A 22,775-nucleotide genomic window follows, 5' to 3' on the forward strand; every position below is an offset into this window, starting at 1 on the left:
AAAAAAGGGGTCCAGCTCAACCCACGGACAACGTCGGTGTCTGGACTTTGGGGTCCAGCGAGCCGGTCAGTGGATTGGCTGCAGGAGCGACCACAGAGCCGCTCCGTCCCTTCCCCCGCGAGTTCGCACGGCAGCCCTAAGCCCGCAGTGTTCACAAAGGAGACGAAAACCCCCGCCTGCACTGGACTCTCTCGTTAACTTGCTGTTAACAAATTTTGCTTTAATATATGAATTACATTAATACCTCACATTACATATATGAAGCCAAATTACACTAACTTAGCTGTTTACAACCTCAAATCTTACTCCCAGGTACACATTCCAATAAATTTATTCTGTAAAAACAATACATTTTTTTTGTTTTTGATTTTTTTTTTTTACAGTAAACTTTTCAACTACAAACCTCGAGTACGCGAAATATGTTCCAAGGACAAGCATAACAGGATTGAGGAGAAAACCCAAACTGACTAAATGTGTCCTCACAATAGAAGCTGGCATAAAAATAAATAAAATTCTCTATTATCACAAGAGCAACAATAATGTACACAGAATGATGGATCGTGGGTGGAGAGCAACTACTCTAACTCTAACTCCGAAAGAAAACAAGGCCGTCTGGAGAGCCCATGCCTAAAGGCCGACGCTCTGTCTGGTTTCCCGTGGGGCTGCCGCTGAACCCCAGCGCTAGAGGCTGAGGGACGCGCTCCCACCGGGGTGGCAGTGGGGCCGAGGGGAGTGTGGCCTTTAGGTGGGAGGAACACAGAAGGACTCACTGACTTCACATGGAGAAACCGAGTTTGTGGACATGACGACAGGACCTCTGAGAAGGGTAAGCTGTCAACTGGCTATTTCTAATACGGAATAATAGATATTTTACAGTGTGATTAAACTTTACACATGGCCTCAGAAATGAAGAGCGGTTTTCAATTCCATCTTCCATTACGCCAACATCGCCTGTCTAGGGACCGGCTCCCAGGTTCTGCCGCAGAGAGGAGACACACATCGTGTGGAATGGCCACTTTTTTAAAATGCAAATTTGTATTCGTCTGAGTGTCTGGTGCTGGCGGAGTAGAGGCAGGAGAGTTAAGAACATAACTGCCTTGATAAAAGGATCCTAGACACAAGTTTAAGTTTGTGCAAAAATCTTGATAATCCTTAGTGGTTAAGGGCAACCTCATGCAACCAAATAACATGAAATTAAATCAACAACCTTAAAAAAAGGCTAAAACGTCTTTTTCTTCCCTTTCCCTAAACACAGACAGAGGGGACTGTGAGTGACGTGGGCGCCCACGGCGGCTGCGTCGGGGCGACGAGGGCCGTGTCGGCTCACACGGAATCGAGTAGTAGACAAGCAAACGCACGCCCTTTCGGCGGCTTCTCTCAACGCCGCGCCGTGGCGGTGGTTAGGTCTGCAAGAGAAGAGAGAGAACGCGGCTTTAGGTGCCGGGACGTGGGGGCAGTGGAGGCTGTCCGCACCGACGGGGCACAGCTGGGTGTCCTGAGACCGTCGCCCGCACGGCGGCACGGAACTCGCGCAGCGAGAACGGCCTGAGGCTCCGCCTTGTACCTGTCGGTGCGAGAAGCCAGAGGGACCACTAGGGAGTCTTCAGTGTTCCGCTAGAAACAGGGGGAAGGAGAACAAAACCAGTCCGGGCTGCGGGCCGTGGGGCAGGGCGCCACAGGGACACAGCGTCTCACTGGGGACACCGAGGCAGCCGGTCGTTTTGAGGACCGCGGTGCCAGGGAGAAAGGTGAGATGCTTGAAACATAAAAAGCATTTGGAATGGCCCTGGTCGGGCAACTCCGTTGGTTGCAGCATTTGTCCCCACACCCCAAAGAGGTCGCAGGTCTGACCCCCCGTTGGGGCGAAGGCCCCAGGCAACGGATGGGTGTGTCTCTCTCACATCGATGTCTGTTTCTGTGTCTCTCAAAGCAATACAGGCATGTCCTTGGGTGAAGGTTTCGCAAAAAAAGCATATGAAGTGTATGCAAATTATTCTGTGTAATGTTTACAACTTAATTATCGTGACAGATGGCTTACAGAAATACCCGAGTTGGCAAAATCAGGATGGACTGAAAGGAAGGCTACCTTCCTTCCAGAATGCAGATGGCATCTGTGTGAAACAAAGATAAACCGTCTCCATTTGCTAAAACAATGATGTTTTGCCCTGGCTAGTGTGGCTCAGTGGACTGAGTGCTGGCCTAAGAGCCACAGCTTTCCCGGTTCGTTTCCCAGTCAGGGCACATGCCTGGGTTGCAGGCCAGGTCCCCAGTAGGGGGCGCATGAGCACAACTACACATGGATGTTTCTTTCCTGCTCTTTCTCCCTTCTCCTGTGTCTAAAAAGAAAGACACACAATCTTTAAAAAAATATATGATGTCTCCATGTGGGCCCCACTTTAAACTGTGTCAGGCCACACCCCCCACAGGGATCCTATTTCTGTTTTCTTCACCATTCACCCGCATGCATGACGGCACCCAGCAAGGCTCCCCTGGGGCGAACGCAAGAGGGGACTCGGGCCCCAGCTATTTCTTCTCTAACAGCCCTGCTCACGCCCTCCTCCACTGTGCAGAGGGCGGAGCCTGTGAGCACGCATGCTCGCCTGGGGGGTGTCTCTCACTCCAGAGCTGCGCCGGTGCTGCACGGCCCGGGGCGCTGACAATGCCCGGGCCCCCACAGAGGAAAAGCCGCTACACCCACCATCCCCTCAAGGGGCAGAAATACGTTTCTCAGCCTCTGGTCCTACCACACTCAGGAAGACAATCTTCACAGGAAACAAGGATGATACTCGCAGACTTTAAAGGATTTTCTTCCCTTGTGAAGCAGGAAGGTACCCATTTGAACAAAAACTGTTCGTCAACCAAAGAAACTTCTTGAACAATGTCTTTTCATTAAAATTAATGTGACAGGCAACACATTCTGTGTCCACACTAGTAGAAAATTCGTAGGAACAATTCGATCCGAAAGAAGAATATTTTCGAAACAGGTGGTCCCACAGATGCCTCAGAAAATTATCATCGCCCCAAACAACGTGAAGGTGGCCCTGGAATGTGACCACAACGTCAAGGGCATGTTTTGTTGTTTTTTAAAAAAACTATTTGTCTTCATGTCCTGGCTGGTATAGCTCAGTGGATTGAACACAGCCTTGAGAATCAAAGGGTTACTGGTTCGATTCCTAGTCAGGGCACATGCCTGGGTTGCAGGCCTAGTCCCCAGTAGGGGGCGTGCGAGAGGCAACCACACATTGATATTTCTCTCCCTCTCTTTCTCCTTTACTTCCCCACTCTCTAGAAATAAAGAAATAAAATCTTAAAAAAGTTACTTATCTTCCAAATATTTCATTATAAATATACACATTTTAAAAAAGATTTACTTATTTTTAGAGAGGGAAGGGAAAGGGAAAGAGAGAGAGAGACAGAGAGAGAGAGACAGAGAGAGAGACATCAATGTGCGGTTGCTGGGGGCCGTGGCCTGCAACCCAGGCATGTGCCCTGACTGGGAATCAAACCTGCAATGCCTGGTTCGCAGCCCATGCTCAATCCACTGAGCTACGTCAGCCAGGGCAATATACACATTTCATTATAAAATAATTTTAACATTTTTAATATCACTACCAATCTTTTCAGAAAAATCTTTTGAAAAGCCATCAGTCATGGAGGCTTTAAGTTTTTCAGAATTCTAATTTTAACGTAAGAGCTAAAATTGTATCACTGGCAACAAATACTGCCACTTGCTTTCCTTGAAGTAACAGGCTCATTTCATTACTTAAACATTTTTTTATTTTTTATAAAATTCTATTTTTTTAGAGAGAGAGAGGGGAAGGGAGGAGGAAAGAGGGAGGGGTGAAGAAAGAGGGAGGCAGGGAGAGAAACGTTGACTCGAGAGAAACACCCATCAGTTGCCTGTCCTACACTCTCACCTGGGGACCTGGCCCATGACCCAGGAATGTGCCCTGGCTGGGAATCGAACCAGTGACCTTTCGTTTTGCTGGACAGCGCCCAAGCCACTGTGCCACACCAGTCAGGGCTCACTGCACTCACTTTTGACAAGGTGCCACACCCCCAAGTCTGACTGGCCGCAGTCATTGCCAGCATCGTCTCCCGGCCCGCTCGGCGCCCTTACCCCTTCGCTGGTCTTCTGCGAGTCTGAACTTGTGTTTCTCGTGTCATTGCCGGCGTCCCCGCCCTCCGAGCCGCTTTTGTTCTCCTCTTCTTTGCAGTCCTTGTCATCCTCATCTCCTGGAGATTTCCGCGACTGTTTAGAGGATTTCTAAATGTTTAGACAAGTTAAAAATGACAGTCAACGGTAGAAACCCAAGTGCATGAGCTAAGAAACGCAGCAGGGGTCAACTACACCTGGCCCCTCTGGCCTCACACAGGGTCTGCGGCCACCGGCTGCAGGGTGCCGGGCCCGGGCCAGCTGACCTCGGACCGGCCCTTTCGCCCCTCTGGGCCTCCCTCAGTTTAACCGGCTGGAAGCAAGAAGAGGTGGACCAGATGACCTTTCCTCTTCGTTACGCCCCGCAGTGGGATGTTAAAGAGCAGGAAACAGAGGCTCAGGCACCCAGAAAGCCAGTGAACAGTCAGAGCTGGACGGACACCTCGGGAAGGCTCCGGGCGCCCTAGAGGTCGCCTCGTCCTTCCCCAGCTCTCCCCAGCAGCCGCCGCGGTCCAGAGAAGCGAGGTGAGCCCTCCAGGACCGCCAGCGGGCATCGGCGTCGGGAACCCTGCTGAAGCTGTTTGGGCAGCGGCTGGTGTACTCGGGATGCTGTTGACAAACCCTTCGCGTCACCAGGCGATGTGAAATGATTAGTCTTTTAAACTACGGGTAGTTATCTAGGAACCCAAGGCCATGCTGGTGACCCGGCCCTTTCGTCCCCCCTCATCGTCCAGCCTCTGAAATCAAGATGAGCTCTAGGGGAAGGAGAAAACACAGTTCCAGTTCACAGCCAGAACCCCTTTGCAGAGCAGCATTCAGATGACCTTTAGGGGAGCGACACGCAGCGTTCCGCCAGCACTTCCTCTGTGTCGGCGAATTTTAGGAAGCTCTGACCACTGGAAAACGAGGGCCACGGCAGAAGTGACTCAGCCAGCTCCCTCTGGCCTCCCACAAATGGATTAGCAGGTGGGAGCTTCCTCGGACAGTCGGTATTTTAAAATGCAACTTGCAGAGAGAAAATGTACACGGTTACCCTGCTTCCCCTTGACTCTATCGGGACTACCAACTGGGCCCCACGCGTCAGCTTACAAGGAGGCCATTTTCACTTCTCACGTGAAGGGGCAGCAGGGATGAACAATCCAGAGGCGGAGTGTCCGGAGTAAGGGTCAGGACCAAGCGTGACCACGCCCGAGTGGAACACCTTCGTGCCCCGAGGGAGTGCGGGATGACTGCTTGTTCAGCTGCAGGGACTGCTGTATGCAGCAAGTTTCAAATAACAGCCCTTGGCCTGCAATTCTTCCGGGTGACAGTGCACAACTCCCCAAAGTCTGTAACGCCCCGAGGCTGCGAGCAGCCCCGAGTGATCTGTGGGTACCACCGTGGGGTGACGGCGCACGGAGCAGAACCAGGGCGCTGCCCGAGTCTCCCGTCTTGGGGTCACGCTGAGAACTGTGCTCACACTCCGGCTGCCCAGCCGTGTTGGGTGATCCTGCAACGCTCTTCCTGGGCATGCTCTCCGCGACCCCTGACCTCTGGGGAAGGACCCCCTGTCCGTTTCGTCAGCGTGGTCTCGAGCCAGCTGTGTGTCTAGCTGCCGCCATCTTTCTCCTGTAACTCAGTGACCGGTGGTTTGCAGGCAAAGCATTTTTGCCCTGTAACTTCCCAGTCTCTCCGATGGCTCAAGTATGAATCATCCACACCCTGACTGCTACAAGATACATATATAACCTTCCTGAAATCTGTTTGTGCTATAGCTTTTCATCCTGGTTACCAGCTGAGCTTTGCTTTTTCATGGAAAAAAAAAATGGAATGAGGTAGAGGGCGTGTGGGACGACCTTTACCCCTCTGACTGGGATGTAGCCAGAAAGTCTGTGAATCATCGATTTTTAGTGGCCAAGGAACACCATTAAGCTTTAAGAAAAAGATGCAAACAGACATATGAGTTCCATGACTCCTGGTCTTCACGAGGGATGACATGGTGCCATTTAAAGGCCAGGCAGGCACACTACTAAGTGCTTAGGCTGCCTCGGACAATTGAGGGAGGCACAGCATGAGACACAGAAGCTCAACGGGTAGTCAGAAGTCAAATAAAATAAATTCAATTGGGTATTTAAATGAAGTCCAAAAAGCTAAAAGATATTCAGCTTTAAAAAACCACTGCAAGCCCTGGCTGGCATAGCTCAGTGGATTGAGCTCGGGCTGCAAACCAAAGTGTCACAGGTTCGATTCCCAGTCAGGGCACATGCCTGGGTTGCAGGCCACGACCCCCAGCAACTGCACATTGAGGTTTCTCGCTCTCTTTCTCCTTCCTTACCCTCTCTAAAAATAAGTAAAATTTAAAAAAAAACCCACTGCAATGGAAAATACGGCCTGATGGGGAAAATTCTAATTATTTTGTTAGTTGCAAACTTTATCCCCATCCAAAGCAAACACCGTGGTTTTCATTAGGTGTGCAGGAAGTGGTATGTATTTATACAGTTTTACCTGTGTGCAAGCTTGGCAGAGTTTACCGACCATAAAATAAAGTGTTTATAGTCTGATAAACCCTTGGCACTTGATTTTAAGGCATTCCCTTAAGTATATTGAGCCACTAAACACTGGGACCTAAACGGAAGTGATCTATCCAAGCACCCAGTCGGGCGAGAGACCGACTCGCCCCGACTGGGGTAGGACCCGGGCCATCTCGGGTCTCAGAGGCCCAATGGTCTTGCTCCCAGTCTCCAAAAGGTGAGCCGTGTTCACAGCCTCACGGTTTTTCCACTGCATTTCTGAACTGCTGTCTGAAAAACCTGCACTGTCAATTTGTAAATGTAGGACCACGTCACCCCTCTGTTTAAAACCTTCAACAAACTACCGTTACATCTGGAATAAAATCCGAAGTTGTCAGTGGGACACACAGCTGTCCCTGTGACTTAGCCTCTGCCTGCTTTTCCCTTTCCCTCAGAACTCCCAGCCAGCAGAGGCTGCCTCCTTTCAATTCAGCCCTCGCGCCCCCCTTCCCTGCTCCCCCATCACTCCACTGCTCTGGGCAGGGGCTCTCCTCTCATACCCCGCCCCCCATTCTCACCTTTTCACAAAGGCCTGGCTACTTCACCTGAAGTAGGTTCTCTGTCACTTCCTCTCCCATGTCTTCCCTTCTCGGTTTGTATTTATTGCTTGTGCTGGTTTACCCCCCGCCCCCAATCCAGGGAACTCCAACACACGAAGGCAGGGCGAACTGGATTTGCTCACCGCTGCACGCCGAGTGCAGGTGTGGGACACAGGCTCTGTGACCGGGAGACAGGACAAGTGAGCCCAGAAGGGCCATAGCCTGGGCTTTAAGGCCAGGAGACAGGCAAGAGCACGGCTGTGCGTCTGCATCGCCAGCACACCGAGACGGTCCCGCGTCGCGCCGAGTCTCCCGCGCCCCTGACTCTCCAGCACGCTCCTCTGGAGGTCGCCCCAAGACGCACACCTGCCTCCCACCCTCGGCCGAAGGGCCGCCCTCCTCTAGCTGACAAGGCAGCGTTTGGGGGCCCGAATCAGCCCTGGAGTCAGGGGCCAGCGGCCCTCACCTGAAGTTGCCTGTCCGAGTGCCCCCTCCCCCCGACCCCAGCTGCCCCATCTCCACGGCAGAGCCCCCCCCCCCCAGCCAGTGCCCTCCTGTGCCCCCGCGGATGAGTCAGAAGCAACCTAGACCCTCCCACGAACACGCGTCTCATGCAAGGAGAACCGGCGCAGGGCGCAGTGACCTTCGAGGCGTAGGCCTTTTTCCGCTTGGAGCCGGCCTTCTCGTTCTTCCTCTTGCCCTTGCCGTCCTCCTCCACCCGGTCGCCCTCCTCCTCGCTGCTCGCGTCCGCCGTGTTGCCGCCCTCCCCCTCCGTCTCCGAGGAGCTCTGCTGCTGGATGGCCTGCGGAGTAACACATCGGCGGATTACATGCATTTCTGGAAAAATCGCACAGAACACAGACTGTGAAGAGCAGCTTTCTGTTTTAGTTGGAAAGGGTTCGGCTCACTGAAAGGGCCGCCGACCTCCACCTTTTCCCACGACTACTGCACCTGGACCCTCCTGGGTGACGACGGAATTACATTTAACCCAAAACGCCACCGGAGCCCAAGAGAATCCTGGCTTCAGATGGGGGGGGGGGGGCAACTACTGGCCCAAAGGACCCGTCAGAAAGGTCCAGAAAGGAGCTAAGGGCAAAGAAACGAGCTTTGGCACGCAGCGATGAAGCGGACCATTACCTGGTATCCAGTGAACTTGACTCCTGGGTTGTTTTCTATCTCCCACAAGCCTTCATTGAACCCTTTCCGCTTGTTGGACTTCCCGAACTTGTCCTTGTACTCCTTGTACGGGAAGAGGTCCTTGGGGCCGAGAAAGGCGCTGCGGAGACACGGCAGAGACAGGCCGGGCGCTCTGACCTCCACACCTAAGGCGCTTTCAGTATCAGTGCCTCCTCAGGTGCCAGAGCCGGTTTCCGCACGGGAACCAACAATATACGGAAACCCGGGGTCCCTCACGCAGGGTTCCAGGCAGGACACACAGAGAGCTGGGAACGCAGGCCAGCGGCCCGGAGCTGCTTCCCAGCCATCTCTCTCGGAAAGAAAATTTAAGTAGCATAGTCCCCAGTGTCCACTGGGAGAAGCAGAAGAAAATAAAATGGAATAAAATAAAACTAACTTCCAGAAAGAAACAACTCTCTGCTGTGAAGGCCAGAAAGACGTCCTCGGGACCCTTTTCCTGTGAGCTCCCCTCCCCTCCCCTCCCGGGCGAGAGCGAGGAAGACCCGGCAGCGCGCCCCGGCCTCCGCCGAGACTCCGGGGCACACGGGGTGACCCTGCATGTGGAGACGCGTCAGGGCTCGTGGCAGCCTGGTTTTCCCCGACATCTGCAACTCCCGTTTTCCATCCGTGTGCTTGTACTCACCCAGGCATTCCCAGGGTGTCCTGGGGCTCCGCCCCACCCTGCCTTCCCTCCGCGCGCAGATTGCCCCGCCCACCCGCAGGGCCTGCGTTTCCCGGGTGCCCTCACAGCCGGGCGAGCCCCCACGCCCACGGCCCTGCCCGACACTTGCTTGCAAGAAGTAATCCGTTCTTCTCCTCTTCTCCTCTCCCCCTTCCCTCTACCTGCAGAGTGCAGAGGTGCTGCATAGCCAAGTTGTTTTGTTTCGTTTCGTTCTTCAATGAAAATTTTTTTAAAGAAATAAGCGAGCCCTGGCTGGCGTTGCTGAGTGGATTGAGAGCGGGCTGCGAACCAAAGTGTCGCAGGTTCGATTCCCGGTCAGGGCACATGCCTGGGTTGCAGGCCATGTCCACCAGCAGCCGCACATTGATGTTTCTCTCTCTCTCTTCCTCCCTTCCCTTTCTAAAAATAAACAACATCTTAAAAAAAAAAACACAAAAAACTGTTCTGTTAAAAAAAAATAAAAGGAAGGTTCCAAAAAAAAAAAAAAAAAAAAAAAAAAAAAAAGAAGTAAGTGGACAAGGACAAGAGCCCGGAGAGGGGCGGGGCGAACAACAGAGGAGCCCGGACCCCTGGAGCGCGCATTCCACCCGCCCGGTGCCACCCGCCTCTCTCTGGGTTGTGGGTTGTCTCAGCAGACAGAAACGAACGTCCGTGCCGGTAGAAGCACCTGTCTTTTCAGGTTCCTTTACTCAGCGGCTTAGCCTGCACTGAACCAACACAACGGGAAACCCTTAAAAAATTCGTGGTGCGTTTGCTCCCGGATCCAACCGACTGGGGAAGCCTGGGGGGGGGGGGGGCGTGTGAACGGAAGGAGACCCCCGCCCCTCCCCCAAGGGAAGCGTGGGAGCGGTACAGAGGAGATCCCGGGAGTGGGGGGAGGGGTCTCCCGGGACGTCAGCGCCCCACGGGGACTCTGGGCCACGCCCAGCGTGACAGCAGAGACCACGGTGACCTGCGGGAGCAACGCGATGGGAAAAGACCCGCGGTCCGGGTCGGGAGTTTCACGTAACCGACTGCAGCGGTTTTCACAACGCGGCGAGCGTCTCGGACGGTCCGCAACGCTGCAGTCCCGCGGAGGCCCGCCAGAGCTCGGGCGGGCCGGGGCGGCCCTGCCGACTTACGTCTCGTGGGTGCCGAAGAAGAAGATCGGGTACTTGTTCGCCGGAGGCTTCACGGCTCCCTCCGGGAGCTCGTCGATCTGCGGGAGACAGAGCCCAGTCACCAGGCGTGCAGCGGCATCGCGGGAAACCCCGGCCGCACGGCTCCCGCACCGCTTTGAGGGCAGAGTGCTAGTCTCGAAACACAGTTCATCAAAATCCCCATAGTCTTTCTCTTCTTGAACCCCACGGAATGACGCGGAACGCCCGTGGGGCCCCCCGCACGGACAGTGACGCTGTACGCCGCTCAGTCGCCACGGCAACAATGCACGGCCGCAGCCACAACCGCGCGGTCAAACCCCCCCTCCCCAGAAATGTGCACGTCGCAAGACAGAAGCGTTATGGAAAATTGACTTGATGAGACACCATGCAGTCACGGAAAGATGCCACCTCTCGCCTCTGCAAGCCTCCTCCCCCGCCGGCCTGGAATCTCACCTGGAACTACCTGTGGAAACGCACATTGGATTCTGGGCCACCCCCTCGCTTCACGTGGTCTGCAACCTCCCACTGGGGACAGCACTGCCGGCTGGGCACTCAGCCTTTGGGGGGGGGGGTGCCCCCGGAAGACTGGCAGTACCTGAGCCCTTCCCCAGAGACCTACCGACTCCTACGCATAGCGGAGGCGGGGAACCGCGATCAGATTAAGTCCGGGTTCCTGAGAGTGTCTCAAGAAATGGTTTTCGACTCCCAAATCCCCACCTGTGGCTCCCACCTTTCCTCTGGGTTCCAGGCACAGAATCACAAGCGTCTACAAACCACGCCCACCTGCAGGTCGTGCCGGCAGCCGGCCCTGGAGGAGAGAGAGAGGCCCGCCCGTGCCACGTGGATGCTGGAGTGCAGGTCGGGCCCCAAAGACCCCTGCAGGCCACGCCCACTCACACGCGGCTCCGCCTGAGGCGGGTGCAGGGTCCCCAGGGCGACTGCGAACTGCAGGGGCCACGGTCACAGGGCAGGTGCCCAGGCGCATGGAGCGCACCTGGACCCCGAGTCCAGAAACCCGCAGTTGCGTCCCGCTTCTGATCTGCACTGTGATCTCGAAGGTAACATTTAATCACTTAATGTCTGGGGGCCTTGACTTTGACGGCCGTCAGGTAAAGCGAGCCGGCTGCACAAGGCAGCCTCTGGGCTTCCCTCCCGCCCCCGAGTGCCCCGGCGTGGCTCACGCTGAGCCGACTCCCTCGACTCTTTCGTTTCCATGTAATTACGGGGAGGATTTCACTGCTTTACTCAGATCTTTCAAACTCTGCCTCCCACACCAAAAAGATTTAAAGAAAGATAATCACGTAAAACTAAATTCAGACATTTGTGAAGCCGTTTCCCAAGGCGTGTGCCAATGCAGGCATCCCTCTTAATTTTTAATGCCAATTTCGTTGGGTTTTATGTTGTCAACACAAGATGATACGCAGTGCTGCTTTGCCCTCAGTGCTGTTTTGTCTGAGGCACGGCACCGCCGTCTCTCTGTGTTTGTTTTACTCGAGCGGGACACACTGGCATCTCCAACTCGGGGTAGTTTCCGCCTCCGCGTTCTGATCGCTGGTCTGTTATGGACATCACACAGTGGAACGGTGTTGATCCCCATGGAGATCACGTCTGCCTGCAATCTGGCTTTTTACGCCTGCTTTTTTTTTTTCTCTTCAGGCTTACCTTTACTCTATGAATTGTAACTCAAATACCTCATTTTTAATTCCACAAGCACTCCAAATATTTCGAGAACACCCCTCAAACAGAATTTGCGTGATAAGGCTGAGACCGCGTCTGTCTGTTCCAGTCTGAAACAAAGGGTGCCCGAGGCTCCCCTCTCCTCGTCCTCATCGCTCTTCCCCATCCTCCCTCCCCGATGCTCGCTGTTGGGGCTGACATGCCCGGGGCAGCTGCCTGCAGAGGGGTGGGAAGATGGGGGGGGGGGGGGCAGATGCACTGGGGTGTCACCGTGGGGCTTCTCCAGCGTCGGCGGCAGGAGAAGACGTGACACCCCAAGAGGAGGCGAGTGGCCGCCATGCCATGCTCGTCCGGAATGCGGTCGAAACCCCCCGGAAACCTTAGCTCCCCCATAGCGACAACCGCGACCAGAGAGGAGCTGGAGATGAGGAGGGGGCTTATGGTGTGGAGAGAGCCCCCCTCCTCCCAGGACCACTCGGAGAGCTTAAGGCGTCTTCTAGCACGTGGGCGTCACAGATGACGAGTCCGACTCCCGCCTGGGAGGGACACCCTGCTCTGAGGCTCTGACGGCACTGAGGGCGGGGGCTGCTGGCTCGCACCCCCAGAGCCTCCGTGGTGGAGGTGCAAGCCTTCCATGGGCCACAGGTGGAGACAGATGGTAGGGGGCTGTCTTACAACCCGTCAGAAGGCCACCTGGAGGAGGGGGGACCACAGCAGTGGTGGTGGACGGAGATACACCCCGAGATGCTCGGGAAGGGTGGTGTTTTACGCGACTATTTGAGAGAGGTTCACTGGCCTTCATCAAGACAAAGAAGAGATCGACCTAGGAGCACTGGGGTAGAGCATGATGGCCCCCACCGCCCAGTAGTACCCCTCTCCCTGACTGGGGGTGCACGGGAGGGGGTGCCACACCCACCATGCTAGCTTGCACTTGCCGCCTGCCGCCCTGGGGGCGCCCACTGCCGGCGTGGATGGCTGCACGGAGACCACCGGTGGCCAGGAGCCCAGGAGGGCTGCGACCCACAGCAGCTTGTGACCACGTGAGGCCTCCACGCCGGCGGCCTGCCAACTGCAGCTGGGGCGGGCCTGGAAGCCCATCCGCCCCCTGAGATGATCCTGGGAGAGACGTAGAGGCAGCAGGCCCAGGTAAGCTGTACCTGGGCTCCTCGCCCCCAGAAACCTCGAGATAACAAATGTGTGACGCGCACACCCCAGATTAGCATTTTATTTTTAGAAACAACTTACACACACACACACACACACACACACAGTTTGCATACATGGGCTAAGTCACAGACACTGCTTTATCACAGAGACCATTTTTCTTTTGGGGGGTGTTTATTGAGGGGTGGGTGAGTGGAGACACCCCCACACCCTCCCTCAGACTTTCTTACCCCCAGGCCATCACTGTCAATAACTAGGATGCGTTTCTCCAGGTCCATGTACAAGATCACCAGATGCAAGTGTTTTTTATACGCAGGCAGAAGTGCTTTGGGGGAGGGGAGGCTACAATGTTTTATACACACACACACACACACACACACACAAAATAAATCGTATCTTGTCAAATTCTCTGCACTGTGAGGAGTCCTGAAAGTCCACCGGCATAGACCTAACCCATTTATTTTTAACGGAGGCAGATAATCCAGTGATTGGATAACCTGTAGTTTGTTTCCCTGGGGATGGGTATTTGCCTTACTGGCAGTGTTTTTGCCCTTTAAAAAGGCTGTAGTAAAGTTACTTAGATTTTTATATATTGGAGCTTCTCTTTCCACAGGACAGATTGTCAGGAGGGAGACGGGTGGACTACAGATTAGAGCCGTGTTTCACTGTAACAGACACCGCCAGGCTGCTCCGGAAAAGGCCGCGTCACCGGCATTGCCGCGGCAGTGGGCAGCGAGCGGCCTCCGGCCCGGGTTTGACACCACCCAGTAACATCCCCCTTTCAGGTTCGCGTTTCCCTGATTAACGCCGAGATGAAACACCTTTTCACAGGTTTACCGGCCGCTAGGACCTGCCCTTCAGGGCACTGCCTGTTCGTGCCATGTCTGCGTGTCTCTGCAGGGCTCTCCCTCTCCTCACTGCTCACCCTGTAGTACGCTAACCCCGTGCCTGGGATCCCCTTGCACACCCGTGTCTCCGTCACACGGCACGTGCACCGAAACACTGTCATCTCGAGTCCAGCACACGGCGCCTTCCCGCTGCTCCCCCCCCCCCCCGCGGCCTCCACGCCACCCTCGGAGATCTCACCCGGCTCCAAGGCCTCGGATGCCACCCGTGTGTCCCACACTTCTACCCCCGACCCCAGACCCTCCTTCTGAGCCTCGGCCTGGCGTCCGTGGGTGCCCACAGACGTTCCACACTTAAGAGGCTTACACAGGAGCCCTCCGCCTCGTGGCTCCGCCGGTCTGTTACTTTATATTGGGGGGAGGGGAGGAGATGGCAGGCGGTCCGAGCGGACACTCCTGCGAGAAATCTGGACGTTCACGTGGGTTTCTCTCCATAGAGACATCTCCGTCACTGAGCCTTTTCAACGGTGCCCCCAGACACCAACTGACCAGTTCTTTGTACACCCGCTGCCCCCCGCCCTCCGGTCCACACCGAGCATCGCCTCACGCCTCAGCTCCTACAGAAGCCTCCTACCGCCCCCGCCCCCCCCACTGATCAATGCCTCAGGCCCTGCACACAGTCAGACCACACCAGCCCAGGCGAAACTCTCCCTCGGTTTCAGTAATTTTGAAAGTCTCGAACTCGTGTTAACGTAAGACCCCGAGAGGCACGAACTCCGTCTCCCTCCCCGCACTCGGCGCCTGCCCCTCCCCGCAGCCCTGGCTCCTTAGGGATTGGCCCGCGGGGGCGGAGGAAACGCTCCGCGCTTGCTCACGCGGAGGACCGCAGCTGCCCCGCACGGCCTCCGACAGGGGTGGGGGTGGGGACCCGGACCCAGACCGCTGCGAACCCACCGGCGCGGGCGAAAATCCCGGGACCCAGGGGCAAGCGCGACAACGCATCAGGCGCACGGCCAACGCTTAACTCGCAGCAGCAGCAGCACCGACCACCAGCTGCTGGCGCTTCCCATTGTACTCGTCTCTTTTTAAAGATAAAGATGCGATGATCGCTTTGTCTTTCTGCCAAAAGCGACAATTTGAAAATAATAATAATAAAAAAAAGCAAAGAACAAAACCACAAAACTCGTGTTCCCGACGGGATGGCTAAACAAACGTTTATAAATAGCGCGCAGACAGAGGAAGACAACACGGGCGTGCGCCCGGGTTCGGGGAGCAGACAGTGGCGAGGGTTCTGATCGGGGAGCCGGCGCTGACGCTCCCTGTTTCAATGTCGTTGTCAGCGGAGCAAGAAAGGGACGAACCACGGCGAGCCGGCCGCGCAAAGGTCCCGCAGGCAGAGCACAAGACCTGGGTTCTGGCCTAACGCCCGGCGGCCAGAAAACGCGGCCCTTTCTGGGCAATTTTCTCAGAGATCGCTTTATTCCGCTCACGTCTCGGGGATGAAACACATCACATGAACATTCGAAGAACTCCGGGCATAAAGCAAAATTAAACCATATTTATAGCCTCCAACTGGGGCTGTTTTTGACAAGTAGAGCCGGCAGCTTAGCCGAAGCGCACTGGCTGCTGCCCGGGCTGCGCCCCCACTCGGCAGTGCCCGGAGGGGTCGGCGGGGCCGCCGTGCTGGGCGCCGCCTCGCGTTCCGGGCTCTCGGCCCCGCCCACCCAGGGAAGGCCCAGCCTCCGTCTCCTCGTTGGGCAGCTTCCTCTCTGGGGCGATTCCAGGGGTTTGATAGCGCTGCCGAGACCCCGGGGCCCCGTCTCATTGCTCTTGCCTCCCTCACATGTGCTGCACATGAGCAGAGGGAAAAGGCAGCCGGACAGCAGGAGAAAACATACGCACATCGCGTATCCGGTGCTGCGTCAATATCCAGGATATGTCAGCAAGTCCTACAACTCGGCAGCGAAAAACCAACAATCCAGTTTAAGAGCGGACAAAGGGCTTGAACGGCTGTTTCTCCGAAGAAGATACACAGATGGCCGACAGGCACAGAGAAGGTGCTCAGCGTCACTCACCAGCCGGGAAACGCAGACCAAGGGCACTAGGCGTCGCCCCACACCCACCAGGGCGGCAGATATATAAATATATATAAATACATCTCTCCCAGAAAGTGGTGACCACCGACGGCGACACAGAGAAACCGGAACTCCTGCGCGCAGCTGGTGGGGACGCGAGACGCCGCATCCCCATGAAGAACAGCATGGCTTTTCCTCCGAAGATCGGGGGCAGAACCGTGTGGCCCAGCGGCTCCATTTCTGGGCACACGCTGCCGCCCCTCCCCGCCTACCACCCTTCCACCACCCGCACGGCCCCGTGGCCCTGACACGGCCAGGGTGAGACTCCAGGGCGGTCGGCTCCCCAGTCTCCCACTGTGGGCTGTTCTGAGCAGCGCGCCCGTTTCTCCCCTCCCTGCAGACGGCTCTGACGTCTTTGGGGGGAAGTTAAACACCAGCACCTCCTGAGACTTGAGATTTAAGACAAGGTCCGGCGTCAAGACTGTTTTGGGTGTACGGGCGAGGAAACTAAAATGCACTGATGTTTTGACTAAGGGACCGGCCCGAGTTGAAGAGCATGTCAGAAACGGTGGCACTGAAGGCCCCTCCACCACCCACGGGACCAGAGGGAAAGGGGCTGGGGGACACAGAACCCCCACCAGCCAGTCTGACAGCCAGACAGGCATCTCGACATCACCTGTAGAGCTCAGGTAAGAAGAGGAATAAACCACTCTTGTGTGGGCGGCAATTCATGTGCTCGTTGTAATTTTTGTCCTTTTTCACTGGAGCTCAAGTACACAGAACAAAACACTGACTGCCCTGACCCCTTCCTTCTAAGGGCCCCCGTTCAGGAGAATCAACAACAGGACCCAGGGCAGGAGAAGGGGCCGGTGAGCCGCGTGCGGCCAGCCCTGTGATTCCGTCAGGCGGGTCTCGGTAGACGGGCTGCTTGGGCAGGAAGACAGATTCCAAGGGTGACCCAGGAGGGGGTTAGCGGGGTGGGTGCATCAACATGAAAAGGAGACCAGGGGAGAGCTGCACCAAGAGGAATGCACAGCCCACCGGCTGGCCCAGGGTCTGCCCCGGCCTCGAAGGAGCAGCGGTTTCAGTGGGGCAGAGGGGGTGGTCTTCAACCGCCCCGACTGCACGTCGCCTCAACAGACTTCGCCGACTGTCCACTCCGGCCGAACCGCTCCATTCCTGTAACCTGCTTTCACAGCAACACGTCAACGAGGGGCACGTTCGTTCTCGCTTTGCCCCAAACAAGGCGCTCATTAAAAATGAGCACCGGAGACCATTACGTCTCATCACTCTCCCAAACGCCCTGCCCTGCCCCTGCACCCCCTGCACACACACACAGGCCGGGGCCGGCGAGCCAGAACCCGGCCGCACACCAGCCAGAGGGCCTGAACACCTGCCCTGCACCGCGGTCCATCGGTCTGACGTGGCCCCCTGGTTCCCAGGTAGAGCGGGTCGGTACAACGCGGCTGTTTTCTAGGAGGAGTGCACCCACGTCGCGTGAGCCAGCCAGCCAGACGGGAGACACGAAACGCGTGTGCTCTGACTCTTCGGAAACCGGAGAGTCCCTTACTGTCATCAGTGTTGGGTTCTCTCTCCTGGCATCGCTGCATCGAATGATGGCAAGGAAATCTCTTAAAAATTTTTTTCCCTTTTCCTTTGGATTTAATCTTTAGTGTATTTTTTTTCCTGGAAATTTCTTTTTGCTTGGAGAAAAAGTGATTTAAAAGGAAATGCATGACCGCTAGAAATGTGTTCGGCCCATGACCTGACACCCCCCTCCCAGGGCACCACGAACGTGTCCCACTGGGAAGTCCTCTGGTTTAAAAGCCCCTTGTCCTCAGTCACAGAGCCCGGCACTCCCACCGCCTGGGCCCACACACCCCAGCCAGAGCCTCGGCCGCACCAGCCGGGGAGCGCCGGGCCGGCAGACAGTTGCCTTCATTATCGAATGTGTGGAGCTCACCACCCCTCTAAAGACACACACACACACACGCACACGCACACGCACACCCCTGCAGACTCAACCAAGCGGGAGGCACACCAGCAGTTCAAAGACGACGAGGAGGACGGGAGTGCGCGGACTTGCCCTGTGCACTGAGCCCTCTGAGGTCACGAGAGAAACACCGGCCTGAGTGGTTCCATGACCTAACGTAGTACAATGTTCGCCTGTTCAAGTTCACAGTGTCTCAGGCGCGGCTGTGACGGCAGCGGGTCAAGCTCAGGACTGTTGGTTCCTTCCCCAAACCCAACCCCTGTTCTGTATCGACGGACAGAACTCGTTCATGCACGACCCCCCCTTGGCTCAACCGGCAGACCGGCCAATGCTTTTCGGCCTCAGGTGGGCAGACTGTTGCAACAGGTTGCAACCTGATGTTACACAAAATGCAACATAAACATGTAAGAAGGAATCACGTATGATTTGGTGAAAAGACTTTGCTGGTGTGTGTGTGTGTGTGTGACATTAGTATTTATTTCCTACTGCGAGTTTAAGTTAAAAGAAGAAGAAGAAGAAGAAGAAGAAGCAGCAGCAGCCTAAAAGCCACTAACCCAGACCGTATTGGAATCCCCCAGCAACGCTGACCCATTTCCGGGGGGTGACAGCGGGAAGCCCCCAGCGCCGGGAAGCCCCCCAGCGCCCGGAGTCCGGGGCCAGCGCACGGCTGCAAAGCCACAAGGAAGCAGCGGGAGGGCACACCAGCCAGACCACAGATGCGTTTACCGAGACTTTACATGCTTCTCAGCATTTTATAATCAGGAGTTCGGTGTTCCTGGGAGGTAATTATTGGCACTCAATGAGCAAACACTGCTTTTCATGCACCTCTTCGGAAAAAAGAGAAAAACAAGAACGATCATCCTCCCTGTCTTGGGGAGGCTGTAGCCGAGACAGAAGCCCAGCTCTAATGAGCCACAGCGGCGGCGGAACGAGACCCTGGTCTCCAGCTCCTGGTCCAGCCGGCGGCCTTTCCCTGCGGCGCAGGACACCTCGGGGGAAGCCTGGACAGTGTCCCCCTGAAGGCAAGGGCTCCCGGTCACCAGGTCACTTCATTCTCCCCACCTCTCTGTGGCTCTCTGGGATCACCTGAACGGTTACCCACCCGACTGACAGCAGCAAATCCTTATCTAGGTGAGAATTAGGCAGAACAAGGATCCAGTCACCACTTCTATCTATTTGACTGGGACAGGAGATGATGCATATGAATGGCAGTGAGATGACACACAGGAAAAGGCCCTCACAGGAGCTGAGGATGCAGTGCACTGAGAGAAGCCACAGACGTCCCGGCTCTGCTGAGCCAGCAGATCTCAGCCCTGCCTGCCTGCCGCTCGGGCGTGTGCTCCCCCACCAGGACGGCGGTGGGACCAGCACCCAGCCCACAGCCAGTGCGTGTGCCCCTCGCTCAGACCGACCTCTGCTTTCTCTGCGTGCACCACGTACGTGTTGTTGAACCGCCTGCTGTCAGAGAGCTTCCAAACAGACAGAGACGAGAGAAATAACATTGATGTCACAGCTAAGATGGCTGGATTCACGGCAACTCGTGAAACGTGTGTACGTGTAGGTAGAAGATACTATTTGCACACCACTGCCGAACGCTTCTCCAGGCCTTTCCCTCAATCCAGTAACACATTCCTTAGGTTCCTGCAGCATCCTCAACAGTCGGGGATTAAGACACGGATTAAGCGTGACCTTAGTTGGAATTTCTTAAGCTACATCATAGTTCTCTTATGGGGACACCTACCCCTCCCCACACTGCTACCTACATCCAAGCCTGTGATCAAGACACATAGCGATGTGATTCAATATATATCCTACATGATATATTCAGCCTAACTTGCAAATAAAACATTTAATTAAGTATTGTTTTTTTTTAAAAGATTTTATTTATTTATTTATTTTTAGGGAGGGAAGGAACGGGGGGAGAGAGAGAGAGACAGAGAGAGAGAGAGAGACATCAATGTGCGGTTGCTGGGGGTTATGGCCTGCAACCCAGGAATGTACCCTGGCTGGGAATCGAACCTGGGACACTTTGGTTCCCAGCCCGCGCTCAATCCACTGAGCTACGCCAGCCAGGTAAGTATTGGTTTATTAAAATGACAAAGATTTTTTAAAAATCCGAATCATCTACTTTTAATAAATATGGAAGAAAACAGACATTTTCTTATTCTTCTAGAGGGTAAAGATAGTCAAAATTTTCCCTGGCCGGGTAGCTGAGTCGATTGGAGCGTCGTCCCGATGTGCCAAGGCCGCGGGTTCGATCCCCGGTCGGGGCACGTACAAGAAGCAACCACTGAATGCACAAGTGGAACAACAAACTCGATGTTTCTTTCTCTAAAAAAAAAAATCAATCAATAAATTTTTTTTAAAAAGTCAAAAAACTTTTCTGGAGGACTCTGGTAACAACACAAACCCAAAGCTTCAACACACACGCCTGCCTCCTGACTCAAAAATAGGATTTCCAGACACCTGTGTGAAGGAGACAATTAATGACGGACTTAGCCCGGCGATCCTCACCCTTGCCCGTCCCACGGCACATAATCACCGCAATCCTGCAGCACACCGAAAAGTACGTATTTTTCCTGACTTGACAAAAAAAAAAGTACAGTTTTGCTTCATTCACACCGGACGGCTGTTGCTGTGTTGGCCGTTGCCATTTTTCTCTCTCACACTCTGTGGGAAGAGGGGTCAGCACCCCCGGCCACACAGCCGCACACTGCACGTTTTAAACGTTCCTGTGGCTCATCGGTTGGAAGTCACTGAAAGAAAGAAATTTTCAGAATACTACTTTACAGTAAAAAAAAAAAAAGGAAATAACCTAAATGTCCTATAACAGGAAGTGGTTACTATGTATAATAGGTCCATATCGTAAATTACCAGAAGACTATTACAAATAATGTTATAGAAAGAGACTCATTACAGTGAAAGACTTCTAAGATAGCGTTTAATTGGGGGAAAGTGATGCAAAACTGAACCTACTACAAAAACTACGCACCTACAGGCCCATATTCACGAGGCTCAGAACAAGGGTTAGGGATGTTAATCTCTCAACAGAGAACATCATTATGTGTGTAACAGACGTTTTAACACGGGCGAAACTTAGCGTTTACGACGGGAAGGTCGCTCCGTTCTCCCCGAATGAGGACGGTGTGAGCGCTGCACAGCACACGCCCATTACTCTAGGGGCGAGGACCGCTGCTGACCCCCGAGGGTCCTTCCCAGTGGGCACTGCTCCGCGGCACAGGGCCGGCTTTTATCTGTACATTTCTAACTTGTCCTGGACTGCCATTCTTATAGAATATATTAAAGATGAATTACTGGAAAACTAAAATTAGAAGACATACAAAATTCAGGCCTTGTGTTTTAAATTACTAGACTCACAAAGCTACTCTACCAAATCGCTAAAAAAAAAAAAAAAAAAAAAAAAAGCCTTGCCTCTTCTTCTCCACTTCTGCACCTCCCCTGTCGCCGGCAGGTGACAGCTGGCCCCAGACCTGGCTGTCAGGGGTGCTGCTGCACCTGGGTGTTCCAGGGCCTTTGCGCGGCGAACGAGCTACTGCATCGAGTGGGCGAGGTCGTGACCTGACACCCGGGGACTCGCCCCCAACAGAAGACAACGTTCTCCAACATCGAGTCATACTTGGGGTCTTCCTTACTAAACTTACTAGACTTACTAGTTTATAGCGGTTTTCTAATGCTTGTTAGGGCATTTTCAATCAAGTCATGTATCATTTTAAACCATCAGTCATTATTATTATTTTTTTCCAAAGGAATCACACGCAATCTCCGACGGCGGAAACCTGACTCAGAGAACGAGCGTGTCCCCGAGCGCAGGGCAGCAGCAGCCCTCAGGGCCGTCCAGCAGGGAAGTGCCGGGGACACAGACCCGCCCTCTGACGTGGGGGCGGTGCGGGAAGCTCGTGTGGGCACACAGAGTTCAGGCTGCCTGTGTGCTCCCAGGATGAAGCAGCAGAAGACGAGACGCGTCCCCAGCTCCTTGGCAACGTAAGTAAACGGGAGGTCGCTGGGGCAAAGGCCGAGCGAGCCCCTGTCACTCAACCGGAGGGACGAACCGGAGGGACGAGCCGCTGATGGGCTTCCCTGGACTCAGGCCACAGCGGGGAAGATGACCAACGTCTCACTGTACGTGAAGATTACGAAGAACCTAAGCCCCAAGCGATTTCCCGAGAATATGGAGCCTGACCCCCAGGAGTACAGCCTCACGGTCTAGTAGTTCATCGTCAAAGGCCAAAAAATAAAAAATAAAATCACGGTGCTACGGATCATAAATTGAAGATTCCCAACTAGCATTTATGTCAATAAAGGATATGAAAACACTTTAATTTAAATCATGCTATTTAAAATTGCTGGTAGAAAATGAAAAAAACTGTACCCAGCACAGTGCCTAACACACAGTAGGTGCTCAGTAAAAGCTCAGCCCTTCAAGCTGTCACGAGTGGTAGGTCAACTGCTTTCTTCTTGTTGTGCCCAGCGAGGGGCTGCAGCCGGATCAAACACACGACGAGCCCCGGCTGGGTGGCTCAGCTGGTTCCAGCATCATCCCCCACACCAAAGGCTGGAGGTTCGATTCCGATCAGGACACGTAACCTGGGTTGCAGGTTCGACCCCCCCAGCTGCAGTGCCTGTGGGAGGCCACCAACGGACATTTCTCCCTCAGCCCCCACCCTCACCCCCTCTATAAAATAAATAAACATATAAAAAAATATACGATGAGCAGCAGCCTGGCAGGACTGAGGCCTTAAGAAAAATTTCTCATTGAAAG

General features: G+C 54.6%; 1 protein-coding gene across 1 annotated transcript in view; it reads right to left on the reverse strand.

Annotated features, from left to right (window-relative positions):
• Positions 1 to 187: 187 nt before the first annotated feature.
• HDGFL3 (HDGF like 3) overlaps positions 188 to 22,775 on the reverse strand; it is a 27,980-nt gene continuing 5,392 nt past the window's right edge. Inside the window, exons 2-6 of the mRNA XM_028502233.2 lie at positions 10,224 to 10,300; positions 8,382 to 8,520; positions 7,888 to 8,046; positions 4,121 to 4,267; positions 188 to 1,406 (exon numbers count right to left, since the gene is read on the reverse strand). Coding sequence (XP_028358034.1) covers positions 1,401 to 1,406; positions 4,121 to 4,267; positions 7,888 to 8,046; positions 8,382 to 8,520; positions 10,224 to 10,300 — 528 coding nt within the window. The 3' untranslated portion in view covers positions 188 to 1,400. The remainder of the gene's footprint in view (positions 1,407 to 4,120; positions 4,268 to 7,887; positions 8,047 to 8,381; positions 8,521 to 10,223; positions 10,301 to 22,775) is intronic.

Source organism: Phyllostomus discolor, chromosome 12 (assembly GCF_004126475.2).
Source record: "Phyllostomus discolor isolate MPI-MPIP mPhyDis1 chromosome 12, mPhyDis1.pri.v3, whole genome shotgun sequence".
Classification (NCBI taxonomy): Eukaryota; Metazoa; Chordata; class Mammalia; order Chiroptera; family Phyllostomidae; genus Phyllostomus; species Phyllostomus discolor.